At 30.3% G+C, this 13087-nt stretch overlaps 1 protein-coding gene across 1 annotated transcript in view; it reads left to right on the forward strand.

Annotated features, from left to right (window-relative positions):
• The first annotated feature begins 379 nt into the window (after positions 1 to 379).
• Positions 380 to 13087, forward strand: part of plum (IgSF transmembrane protein plum) — a 72398-nt gene continuing 59690 nt past the window's right edge. Inside the window, exon 1 of the mRNA XM_070635140.1 lies at positions 380 to 912. Coding sequence (XP_070491241.1) covers positions 840 to 912 — 73 coding nt within the window. The 5' untranslated portion in view covers positions 380 to 839. The remainder of the gene's footprint in view (positions 913 to 13087) is intronic.

Genomic DNA, 13087 nt, shown 5'->3' on the forward strand with positions numbered 1-13087 from the left:
CATTTACTGCCCTTGAAAAATTCACCCTCGCGCTTATCATTTTCACAGAACCAGAGAAAAGAGAATGAACAACAACAACAAATGAAAAAGGAAAAAAAAAATCCAAGTTCAATGTTGCCAAACACAGCACAGAGTACAAAAAAAAATCTCATCATCACAAACATTGCCGGTGTTTGTTCTAAAAAAAAAAATTGAGAAATAAAAATACACAAAAAAATTTCTCCAGTTTTGTACTAAAAGCCCCGCTCCAGACACTAACAACCATTCAATTTCATTTGGTCGCGCAAATTTATCTACATTTGTGTGAGTGACTCGGCACGGATGGAGAGAGAAAAGAAGGAACAGAAAGAAACAGAACTCAGTTGTTTACGATCCGGCATTGGAATAAAAATAAAAAGCGTAAAAGCGGAGTTTTTAATAAAAAAAAATAAAAGAAAAAAAATTTTTTGCTCTTATTTTTAAGTAGTTTGACTATAAATTAAAAGAAAAGTTGAAAAAAAATGTCAACAAAATGGTGTTTAAAATGGGAACTAAGTGTAAATCACCAAAATAATCGATGAAAGTGGCTATTTACATAAATACAAAAAAATATTTATTTAATTTCTATCCCTATTGCGAAAAAAAAAAATAAAAGTTGAGAGTGTATAAAAAAAAATATTTTTTTTTTTGTAGTAAAGTGTCCAAATCAATAAAAATATTGAGACTTCATATTGTTCCAAAAAATAAGAAATAAAAAGATAAAAAAAAAAAATAAATTTACAAAGAAAGTGAAATAAACAAAAAAATAATAAAAATATATATAATTTAATGGAAATTTAAGAAATGAGGAAATTGCACTTATGGCTATACAATTTAGGATTCGTTTGCTATTTACTTTAATTTTACTTACTTTAAATGGATCTATTTTATCAGGTGAGCAAATATTTAAAATAATTTTATCACAAATTAACCGGTTCATAATATTTTTTTTATTTTTTGTGTATATAAATTTCTGCAATGTCTCTCTTTCCATCTCTCTCACTTCTCTGTTACTCATTCAGTCACTCAAAAATAAAAAAAAAAAAAACTTTATTTGTGTTTTGATAAGCAGCAAAGCGCGCCTTCATATCAGTCAATGATTTTTTTGTTAAAAAATTAGTGCAAATAATTAAAAAAATGTTGTGTAAGGAAGTGCTGTACTTTATGCTCTCGTTCCTTTATATCTGTGTGTGTGTGTGTTTGTGTACCACACACAATTCTTATGGATAAAATAAAATTTACATCGGGAAGCGCTTCTATGTCTCATACCGGTAAAATATTTGTCATTTTGATGTGATTTATTGATTGATTAATCTTATGGTCCATTTTGACTAGCTTGTTGTATGCATCATGTCACATTTAAATGAAGCAAGCTGCTCGGGATTTAGTACACAATAGGGTGGAATTCTGCTTTAATTTCTCTTTTACTTTAATGTGAATTTTTTTGCCTTGCGACTATGAATAATAAGATGTAATGTATTTGGAGCTTGTTTGAGTAACAGCATGAAGTACTGCTGCAGGGTAGTGCTAGGAAAACTTCCGTGATTATTTATTCAGAATTTCTTTTTTTGGGTAGATTTTGAAAGTGAATTTTGTAAGAATTTTTAGGTATGGAAATGTGAAATTTCAATTAGAAAATATTTTGGGATTTTAGAAGTGCTGGAAATCGACTTGAATTTTTTATCGACTTTTTAGTACCAAATTCAACCTCTGCATATTAAATTCCATTTCTATTAAATAACAATTTTCTCAATATTAAGATAAAATTCTCTCGAAACTTCCTTATTTGTGATTCTTCATTCTGTGATTTTCTTACTACGACGCTGTGTATAAAAGTGAAATTTATCAGTAGGACGATTGCCATTTGATCAGGAAAAAATAAGAAAATTAATAATTTTCCATTAATTTTGATTGTTTTTGCAATTCTTAAAATGTCTTTAACATCAAGGATTTCAGATTTCTGATTTAATTTGTAGCAGAGCTTGAAGTCGAGTTGAATATTGTATGGAGTCTAGTCGACTTTTTCATACGTAATCCGAGTCAACTTGCAGCTCTATTTTATTAAAATAATTAGTATTAACCTAGTTTTATATGGTTCATAAGAAATTACACGTCTCAGGATTGGATATAGATATTTCCCAAAATTGCAAGCCTTTGAATCTTAAATGCAATCCTGCGGTTCTTAGTCGAGTCCTAATTTTTATTCATATCAATATTCCCTCAACATGTAATATGAAAAATTGGCAGACCTCGCATTTGATCGATTTCAGGCCTTCTTTATTATATAGGAATCGACTCAAATTGTTTTGATTTTTCCAATCAAATTTGACTTAGACTACAATTTTTAAACAAACAAAATCTGTAATTCGAGTTAACTCGGAGTTGACTCAGCAATAATTAAGTTGATTTGATTTGACTTGAAATCCTTCATAATTGAGCTAAGTCAATTCAAGAAAAAATCAGTAATTTTGACTCAGAATTTTGAAAATTAGAGTTGATTGAGATCAAAATTTATCTTAGATTCTTCATGTGCACTTACTTGGCTGGCTGAGCAGATCAATTGAGATTCATGGCCTCCTTCAGACGCCTCCTTAAATTGGCCCTATTGCTGGCTTCCATTTGCAAATTCCAACACCAAATGATGCAGATAAGCAATAGTTTGCAGATTAATCTTGCAAATATGCAGCAACCGTCATCTTAAAACTAATCCTCATTTTTCCAAAGCCACATCAGCTCACATCTCTTGACAAAATGTCACTTAAAGTCACTCAAATATTCAAACCTTAATTTTGCTAAAACTCAAAATAAATTCTGAACTTATTTTTTTCATCTCTACCTGATTACTTTATTCACAAAAACCTTCCTTGATAGTTCCATGAATTTTTCATTCAATCTCATCTTCGAATCTTTTTTAAAATTCTCAAGAAATTTCTTTACATTATGAATAATTTAAGTTCATTTCAACTAAGAAAAATGAACATCAAAATCTAAAGTGAAAAAGCATCAAGCAGTGAAGAAACAGCAAAAATCACATAATTTATGTGACAGAAATCCAGTAAATTAATTGAAATCCATTAAAATCTAGAATGAAACTAATTAGACTAAAATTTCAAACTATACAAACTTAGCGCCATTTTCAATAATTCACGTCATTAATTATTCCAAGGATTATTTAAGTTTTTGTCGATTCGGGCATAAATCCAAAATGAACGAGAACTGCTTGAGTTCAATAATAAACATATTAATTTCGTCATATTTTATGTGGACGAACACATACTTTTATACTGGATGTACAACACATATAGTCATGACTTGTAATACAGAAAAATTGTTTGCAATCTACTTTCCTTTCCGAGTGAAATTGACACCACTGTTTCGTAAATACAAAATTATTGCGATAAACGTCAAACAAAATTATTATTATTTTCTTCTTGGGCTTGGATGGAATGAAATAAATCTGTTGGATTAGTTGGTTAGTTTGGGATGTGTGTGATTTTTGAGAGGAGTTTTCGATGGATTTTTAATAAATCTAGTTTTAAAAATTTAAGAATTCAAATTTTTAACTCAAATTTTAAAAGTTCAAAAAATTTGGAAAAATTTCTAAAAATTTTAAGAGAAAAAAATCCAAAAAATTTAAATAAAGCCATATTAAATTTAAAATCTTTCTCAAATGTTTTAAACCATTTTAAAATCCTTTCCAAAATCAGATTAGGAAACTTTTCAGATTTTTCAAACATTTTTGAATATTTTCAACTTTTTCAAAATCATCAAATATTTACGAACACGTTTATATTTTTAAATACTCATTCCTTCAATTTTCTAACTTTTTTTAAAATTTGATCAGTTTTTGGCCATCTCAAAACTTTTTCAAAATTCTTAAAAATAAAAAATTTTAATTTGAATTCTTTTTTGAATTGTAATTTAAATTTAAGAAATCGTTCGAGTTAAGTAATTTTCTAGCAATTGCAATTTAAGTTTTTAAAAATTCTTAATTTTCAAAAATTTTCTCAAAATTCTACAATCTTTAAATTTTATAAAGCTTTAAAAATTAAAAGTTGAACAAATTTAAAAAAATTCTCATCAAAATTCCCCTTTAAACTCTGCCAAAATCCCCACCAGGAACACAAAATGCACAAAAAATGAATTATAATATAAAAGAAATCTTTGAAACTAAAAGGATTTATTGGCTTAAAAACTCCAATAATAAGAAGTCACTTTAAAATAAAAAAAAAAAATAATCAAAAAGAAAATTAAAAGTGATTCATTTTATATTAGGCGAAAATAAAGCCAAGAAATATAAAAAAAAGGTTTTTGAGTTCAACAACATGACCTTGGAATATAAAACATAAAGAATATTCTTTCCCAGAATATATACACAACTTTTTTTTTCTGCCAAACCGAAATGAAATAGCGGCAAAGCGTGCACAAAATAGCCATATAATATACAGAAATGAAAATATAAATACACAGAAGTAGATCGAGAACTTTTTATGTGAAATTTTTTAAAAAAAACTAATACAGGAAAAGATAAAAGTTGAAGTTAGTTCCCTTGAGAGCATTTAAAGCTGAATTTTGGGGATTAAATTGACAAAAATTGGTCGATTCTTGACCAAAATTTGTCCAAAATTCAACTCAATTCCAACAAACCCCTACCTGGGATTAATCTTGAAAATTTCATGAATTTTTGAAATTTTGACAATTTTGCTGCATTTTTGCACAAAAATTGGTCGATTCTTCATCATTTTAGATGAAATTCTCAGGAAAATAAAAAATTTGTAAAAAATTTAACTCAATTTCCACAAATCCTCACAAGACCACCAAATTTCACCAAATTTCACCCCTCAAAACCTCAAATTCCCATTAAATCATCAACATCCAACTGAAATTCTTAATTTTTAGTATTTATCATCATCATCACACATTCAAGGAGTTTCTCATGTTACAGAATAAGCAGAAAGCACTATATATACAGTCAGAATGTGTAGCATCTTTTTTTCATCACCATTCCTTCCTTGCACTCTACTCTCCAAAAAAAAAAATGATTCAAGATGATGTAATATGAACAAAAGTGTATAAGCGGATCGATATATTACTTTATTATGGAGCATGTATCGATGGGCTTTGCTTTTTATTGTGATGATGATTTGATTGAATTTCCTTGTTTTTTGTGCGCCGCGTTTATCGGTGTGGAATTGTTGGTTATCTTCTTGGTGGCTTTTTGAAGGCTTTGGTAGTCAAACAGATCAATTGTGATGCATACCCTGTGTTAAATGTCATGTGGAACTAGCTATCACTTGTCAATCTCCAATGCCTTCATCAACAGCATATTTTCCAGTCATATGTCAGCATAAATCCTCAATTTCACCATAAATCCACAACAATTTACACCACAACAATATAAATTCTCTGAATTATTCACCATTTAACCCTTTGTGATCTATCCATAAGCTGTTTAAGGTATTATTCACAAGCTTTTCTTTCAGTACCAAAATAAAAATTCATAATATACTCAATAAAATGCTCTTCTTTACAATTTTTTTATTGAGACTTGACACAATCCATCCCAAATAAAACGAAAGATCATGCAATTTCATCAATAACAAAACATTTGTCATCCTTTTTTTTTACCTCCTTTCTTTGTTATTTCTATTCAATCCCAAGAAGATGACTCTAATCATATGTACGACAACATCATTTCATCTACCTGACCACAAAAAAACATAACAATAATAAATATTTTCGTCAACCTCTATAAGATGGGGATTGTTTTGGAATGATGGAGATGATTTGATTGGGTGTAAAGGGGGAGGGGTGCTGGAGAGGGTATTGATGCTTTTTCGAGTATCCTATTGGTTATTAGTAAATTTTGTCATCCTTTAATTGAGAAATGTACTTAAATATCTAGTTATGCTCTTGAAATTGTTATACAGGACATTAAAATGACGAAACGAGAGACCAATCGAGTGTCAAGGGTAGCCAAGTGTCGAATGAGGCCTGTCCTCACTTATGTGACTCCTGAAACTAGTTTTAAAAGCTAAATACTGCACCTCAATTTCTAATACCCAATCAAATCTGCTCGGAACTCAAAGTTTTAATTTCGCCTTAACGACATTAAATTTCTGGCTACTTTACTGTATGTCTTAGCCATTGCGAGGACAACACCTTCCGGTCTTCATGTATCACTTCAAGTTCATTGCATGGTCCTTAATCCAGAATTGCTCAGATCTGAATAATCAATAAAAAATCCGGAATGACTCTGACTTGGCCACTGATTATGACAGAGTCACGCCGGTCTGGGGCAAGAATTTGGATCGATTAACTGTTTCAATTCCGGATTGATAACGTCCATTAGCCAGACGAAGTATCTTAACTTCTGAAAAAGCGCAAATTTGAGAATTTAAGGATTCGAACCGACGATATTCAAGTTGTCATACTGAATTGAAGCCAAACTTCCTATCAATTATTCTAAAGAGACACTTAACCATGAATTTACAAGAGTCCAGTACATCCAATTCCTCAAAAATCAACATCACTTCCATACAACCCCAAAATCATCATAACAAAAACAGCAAGCTTCAAAAAAATATATTCCAAAAGAAGATAAAGTTGATGTAGATTGTGAGTGAGCCAACGATTTGAGATCAATATTAATCTTTTATAAGTTATTGCAGGCACATCACTTGATAGCTTTCTAGATTACTCTGTTTTTCCCCACAAACACACACACACAAAAAAATAGATTATTTTTCCTACTTCGAAATCGAAAAGGATTAAGTTAGAATAAATGAAATGTTTTCTTCATCATCGTCATGTGCTGCATGCAATTTAATGAATTCGCTCACTTACTTAATACATCTCGCATTTTTTTCTTTCTTCTCTTTGTTGGTTCGTGTGTGCTTTTACTTCTCGCTCTGTTGAATCACTTCACTTATGTACGAAGAAGTAGGAAAAAAAAGTGAATCTGTTCCTGCTTCATAATTCTTTTCTCTCCTTCTCACTTGCGCCCACATAAATTCATTCATCGTTTTTTTTTTCTTTTGGCTTTTTTTCTTTCTTCGATGGATTTACAAAAAAAGTGCAATTTTTTGGTGAGATTGGAATGTGTTTGGTGGGTTATTATGGCTGGATGTCTGAAGGATGGGTTTTTGGGTGTTAATTGGATCAGATGATAAGATTGGGCTTTTGGTTTGTGAATTAGGATTGTCGAAATCTCGGTTTTGATGAAATTTTGAGACCGGGACCAAAACAAGAACCTAAGCAGACACTATAAGACAATTCTTCGAAATCTTGATCTTAGTCTCCAGATCCTTTACTGTCATGGTGAAATTGATAGATACTTTGACCTTTTGAAGCTAAATGACCAACAATGCGGAATTGATTTATCAACTTTTGATTATTTTTGATTAATTTTGACCCCTTTTCATCAATCATAGATAATTTTGATAAATTTCAAGTACTTGACTAACAAAATTTTTGTCATTTTGGTACAATATGGCATATTAATCGTTGTGTTTTCAAAGCGAATAAAGTGCCCTTTAAAATATTTTGTGAATGGTGTAATTGACAGAGAATTGTATTATATGGCTTGTCAAATGCTATACATGATCCCGAACAGCACATGTTTGCTAGGACACCGACTACAATGCTACCGTGTTTAAAGTAAAGCACGATTGACTTGACGGTCATATAACGGCTGATATCGATCCATTTTCCAGAGCGAAAAATATGGTTCACTGAATTGTGCCGTTCGGGCGAATACTAAGCGTTCGGGCATCTACTAGTTGGCTAAAGAAATCAAAGTCGACTCGAATTTTGTATGGAAAAGTCAACTCGACTTTATATGAAATTCAAGTCGACTTCGAGCTATGGTTGATCAAATAGTTAAACCATTCACTTGTTACGATACATTCTTAGAATTTCTATTGTTTAAATGAAATTACTCTTACTCCTCCCCATTCCTGAACGTAATAAGTGAATTGATCTTAGTTACTAATTCAAATTTGAATGTTCTGTCCTAAAGTACACTTATGAATGGACACAATTCATACTCTACTATGTATTCTAAAGCTGCACAATGATGTCCATCCTTCTAATCATAGCTATGTAGCTATGTAGATTATCAAAGCTATGTTTAGAACTCCATACAAGTCCATGTCCTCATCATCATCAAAATAACTCAAAAACATTCATTTCATCTCAATTTCGCAGTATGAAAAACAGCGCCATAGATGCAAATTCATCACAAACTTCACTTCCTACATAAATTCTTTTCTCTCGTGAACTTTCCAAAAAATAAAGACCCAAAAAAAAAAATTTAATAAAAATTGAAATTAAAATAAGAAAGAAAAAGAAAATTTTGTGAGAGAGAAAAAATCAATTTAATTTGTTGGTTAAGAGAACACAGCACAAAAAAGAAAAATTTGTAAGAAGACGAAGACCAAAAAAAGGGAGAGAGAACAAAAGCAGAAGAAATAAAATAAAAAAAAAAAAACTAGTGCGCAATTTCTGCATCTATTTCATAACACTTTAAGCCGGCAATGTATACACATAACATATTAAATGTGTACATACAAATACCAAAATAAAATAAAAGACGAAAAGAGAATGAAATAAAAGTAAAAATATTGAATTGAGAAGCATGCCAGAGAGTATACAAGGAAGAGGCGAAATTTATTTTGTAATATATAGGAACACAAAACATTTTCATTTACAATTCCATGTCTTTCAACAGATTCTTTCTGCTGTTCAATAGTTTCCTCAATTTTTTTATTTAATTCGTTGGGTTTTTTTTTGTTTCGCGATTTTTGCTCTCTTTTAAGATTTGTTTTGTTTTCATCATGAAGGAACTGCTTTTGTTTGGTTGGATTTTGTGTATTGTTTTGGTAGAGTGGTGAGGAATTTGCTAATTTCTAGAAAAGTTTGAGAGAATCGAGAAGATTTGAGACAATTTTTGATCGAATTCCGAGAGAATTCAGAGAATTGAGACAATATTGAGAGAATTTCGGCACATTTAGGGAGAGTTAAGACAATTATGAGAGAATTGAATCAATTTTGAGAGAATCGAATCAATTTTGAGAGAATTAGGACTCTCAAAATTGAGAGATTTGAGAATAATTTTGAGAGAATTGAGAATAATTTTGAGAGAATTGAGAATAATTTGAGAAAATTAAGAACAATTTTGAGAGAATTGAGAAAACTTTTGAGAGAACTGAGAACAATTTTGAGAGAATTGAGAGCAATTTTGAGAGAATTGTGACAACTTTGAAACAAATTAAGAGCATTTCAAAAGAATTGAGACAGTTGAAGAGAGAGTTGAGTCAATTTTGAAAGAATTGATACAATTTTGAGAGAAATTAGTCAATTTTGAGAGAATTTCAAATGAATTTCGAGAAAATTGAGACAATTGAGAAGATTTGAAGAGAATTGAAGATTTATCAAGATATCCGAAAGAATTGCAACTTCCAAAAACCCACAAAAAATCCAATTTAATCCAACATCTTCTCCAAAACAAATGCTCTTTAAACCAACTTCATATTCACATTTCGATTGTTTGCCATCGTTTCACATTTGAGTGTGTGATTTATTTTTCATTTGCAGCAACAAAAAAAAAAAACAAAATCTATCAAACACACTAAAAAGCAACAAAAAAAAATATATTTCAACAGAAGAGGAAGACAAAAAAATGAATCTTGGCCTTGTAAAATTGCTTCTGCTTTTCTTTTCAGTGCTGCTTGCGAAATTTAATTTGTATATGTGTATGCGAAAACCTTCTTTTTTTTCGAGAGTTTATTCATTGGTCTTAATGCCTATATTATGATATTATGAGCGTGTTAAAAGAAATGAGAATAGGAAACGCAGAATATAATATTCTTTTTTTTTGGCAATATTTACATCTCCGCATCGCAGCAAATGCAAATGTATTAGTGTCACAGAGTATTGGTAACAAATTAAGGGATAGAAATGCTCTTATTTCGTTTCTTAGGCATATTTTTTTCTGGTAGAAAAAAAATACGAGGAAAGACAAACATGTGTTTGGATGAGCATGCTTCTTTCGATAATGAAACTAGTTGAAAATGGTTGATGAAATTTGAAGACTATTGAGGTGCATTTTTTTTTGGTTGTTATGGTGATGGGATTTTGGTTATTGTTGGGGAATATGGATGTGTTTAGGGAAAGATTTCAATGCAGTTAGCATGATTTGCATCGATTTTATGTCTTAAAGTACATAATTTATAATTAAATGGCTCATATTTCTCAGTAGTGAAGCTAAAGTCATTGTATAATGAGATATTTGAAATTTTGTTGAAATCAGAGTTAGAGGGACTTTAAAAATAAGCAGAGCTCGAATTCTAGTCAGATTTAGCATGGAAAAGTCGACTTAAAGCTCTCTAATGTTGCCATGACTAGAGTTGCAGGCTTCAAACACGGTCTTGAAGTTGAGACTTTTACAAGTCCTCGTACCTTATTCAAAACTTAATTTAATCACCCTACCCTGCTCACACTCCTCAAATCCCCCATCCAAATCCTTCAACTCCTTTCTCAGAACCATATTCTAAGGACAAAACATCAACAAAATGCACAAGTAATTTTTGGCAAAAACGTGTCAAACAAAAAAATTTCTCGCTTTATATTCAATTTCTTCTTCTTAATCCTTGCCTTACTTTGCTTGCTGTTATGCTTGCTTACTTACTTATTTATTTCTATGTTCCTTCTTTATTTTATACACTCTCAAAAAATTATTATTATTTATATTTTTATTCTCTCTTTTAAACTCGCCTGGGTACTCATTTTATCGTAGGGTATGAATGGTTTACGATTCATCCAAATAGATACGTGAAAAGTCGTAAATTTTCAGTATTATATTTATTTATTTTTGTGTCTTTTTATTGCCACGATACTTGTAAAAATATATTACTGAATTTCTAACTTAATTATCTATTAATACTAAATTCATTTTTATTTCTATTTCGGCCATTTATAGATCTTTTATTTCAAATTAGTTTCTTGTTATTTCATAATGTTGTGACATGTTTTATTGAGCACATCTGATGACTCAGGATTGAAACGATATATGTTGAGGGTTGATGAAGATGATTGAGGGTTAAGATGAAATAATGAAAAAGACGGAATTTAAGATTCAATCGGAATTGGAATGTGTGTAAGATGTTCGGGACAATGAATTGCATTTTATTTACATAAGATGTTATGTAATTTGAGGGTTAATGGATATTTTTGAGGAATATTTTAAGTATCCGAGTGGATAAAAATATGGTAAAGCTAGTTAATGGCTATATTTACAAATTCAATTACTCGAACCTTGCTTTATCACATAATTTCTTCAAATTATTCGTTTTTGCATCTAACTGACATTCTTTTAAAACCGTTCTACACCATGTTGCTTAATTAAAGGTTATATGTAGCTCAAATCATAGCACAGTAAGCCCACAACCTGGAAAAAGTTGAAAATTCAACCTTAGACTGGTGTAAATCTTACCCAGAGCTTGAAATCAACTCGATTCGACTTTTCCATACAAAATCCGACTCAACTTCGAACACTTATCTTGCCTAGAATCCTAAATTCATCAAATTTGTCGAAGGGTCATAGCCACGCTGACCTAAACCAGATTGTCATGCTGTGCTCTTTCCGAGTAATAGATTAGTTTCTATCTGACAATGTTTCAGGCTTTTTCGATGTTTACTGATACCGACTATCTAATAATCCAATTTTAGAACATAATATGTTGTACAAACTCTTGGAATTCCTTATAAACCAACATGTCATAATCTCTAACAATCTCAATATTCATAAATATTTCATCAATCATGCAACTAGTTGATCTCCATAACATACAATGTACAATCTTCTCTCTAAATTTCCATCCCACAGAGTTATTATCTATCCATGCCATTATAAACCATTCACTTTCCATTACATAGTTTATGACAGAATATTTTCATCAAAACTATCCAATTTTGATAAGTTCAGATATTATTATTAGCCCCTTTTACCACAAAATTCATTATGCAAAGTATCGATCAAATAGCTTTTTCATGTAATCCTTTTCATTCCATTAAAAATAGTAAAGCTTTTTCCTTATTCTTTCATCCATGTCATGTTATATAAAATGTCTATTTATATCCAGAAATGTGCAAAAAAATAGAATGTAAAATATGCATGAGGATTTGCTTGCATAAAGGAAATGAAATTTTGTAGGAAAATTTAAAGATAAATATTAATTGAATGAGATGTGTTTGGTTATGTGGAGTATAAAGTTGGTCAATGGTTTTTGAAAATAAACATGGATTATTGTTGAATGATGCTTCAATAAAATGAAAAACTGGGTTAAAAATAGAGAATGGTTTTGTTAAAATATGCTGCATTAGGTTTCCGAGAATTTAAGATTACAGTTGATTTGAGATGTTGGTAGAGAATTCAGTATTAAGTTATTGGATTTTACTAGAAAATTCTATGCGAGTATACTGTTTACAAGTATTGAAACAAGAGCTAGAATTATATGTAGTAGGATGTATATCTTGGATATCTACCTACTCCTATTCTCCCGATAACCTAGAGAAGGAAGTTCTTATTTTGTTCCTTGGTTGGAGCGTTCGAGTGCCCAGAAATATCTAAAGACAGCTATATCCTTCGAAACCTTCCATCAATTTGGGATATTAGGGACTCTAGCGTCCTTTTTAATACATCCCAGGAGTAGGAAGTAGGAAAGGATAGCATGTAGATTCAGATACTCTATTTTCCATAAACATCCAATATCTATGTCAGTATAACAACACAAAAGCTTTCCATACACTAAAATAACAGAGTATCATGATAGAAACTACATCATCTAACATTTTACATTAAAAATTCTCTGTGAATCAGCAATTAGATAAATTAAATATCCTTCATCCATCTTTAAAATTTTGTATCATTAGCTTAAATGAAATCATTTAACTTACACAGTTAATATTTAAAGCTATATCAACCTAAACGATTAAGCTAATATCTAAAAAAGATTTCGTACCAATATTAACCTTCAAATTGATGCTAAAATATTATATTTATAGACTC

The sequence above is a fragment of the Chironomus tepperi genome, unplaced genomic scaffold (genome assembly GCF_022539635.2).
Source record: "Chironomus tepperi strain 1889 unplaced genomic scaffold, CSIRO-AGI_Ctep_v1 contig_85, whole genome shotgun sequence".
NCBI lineage: Eukaryota > Metazoa > Arthropoda > Insecta > Diptera > Chironomidae > Chironomus > Chironomus tepperi.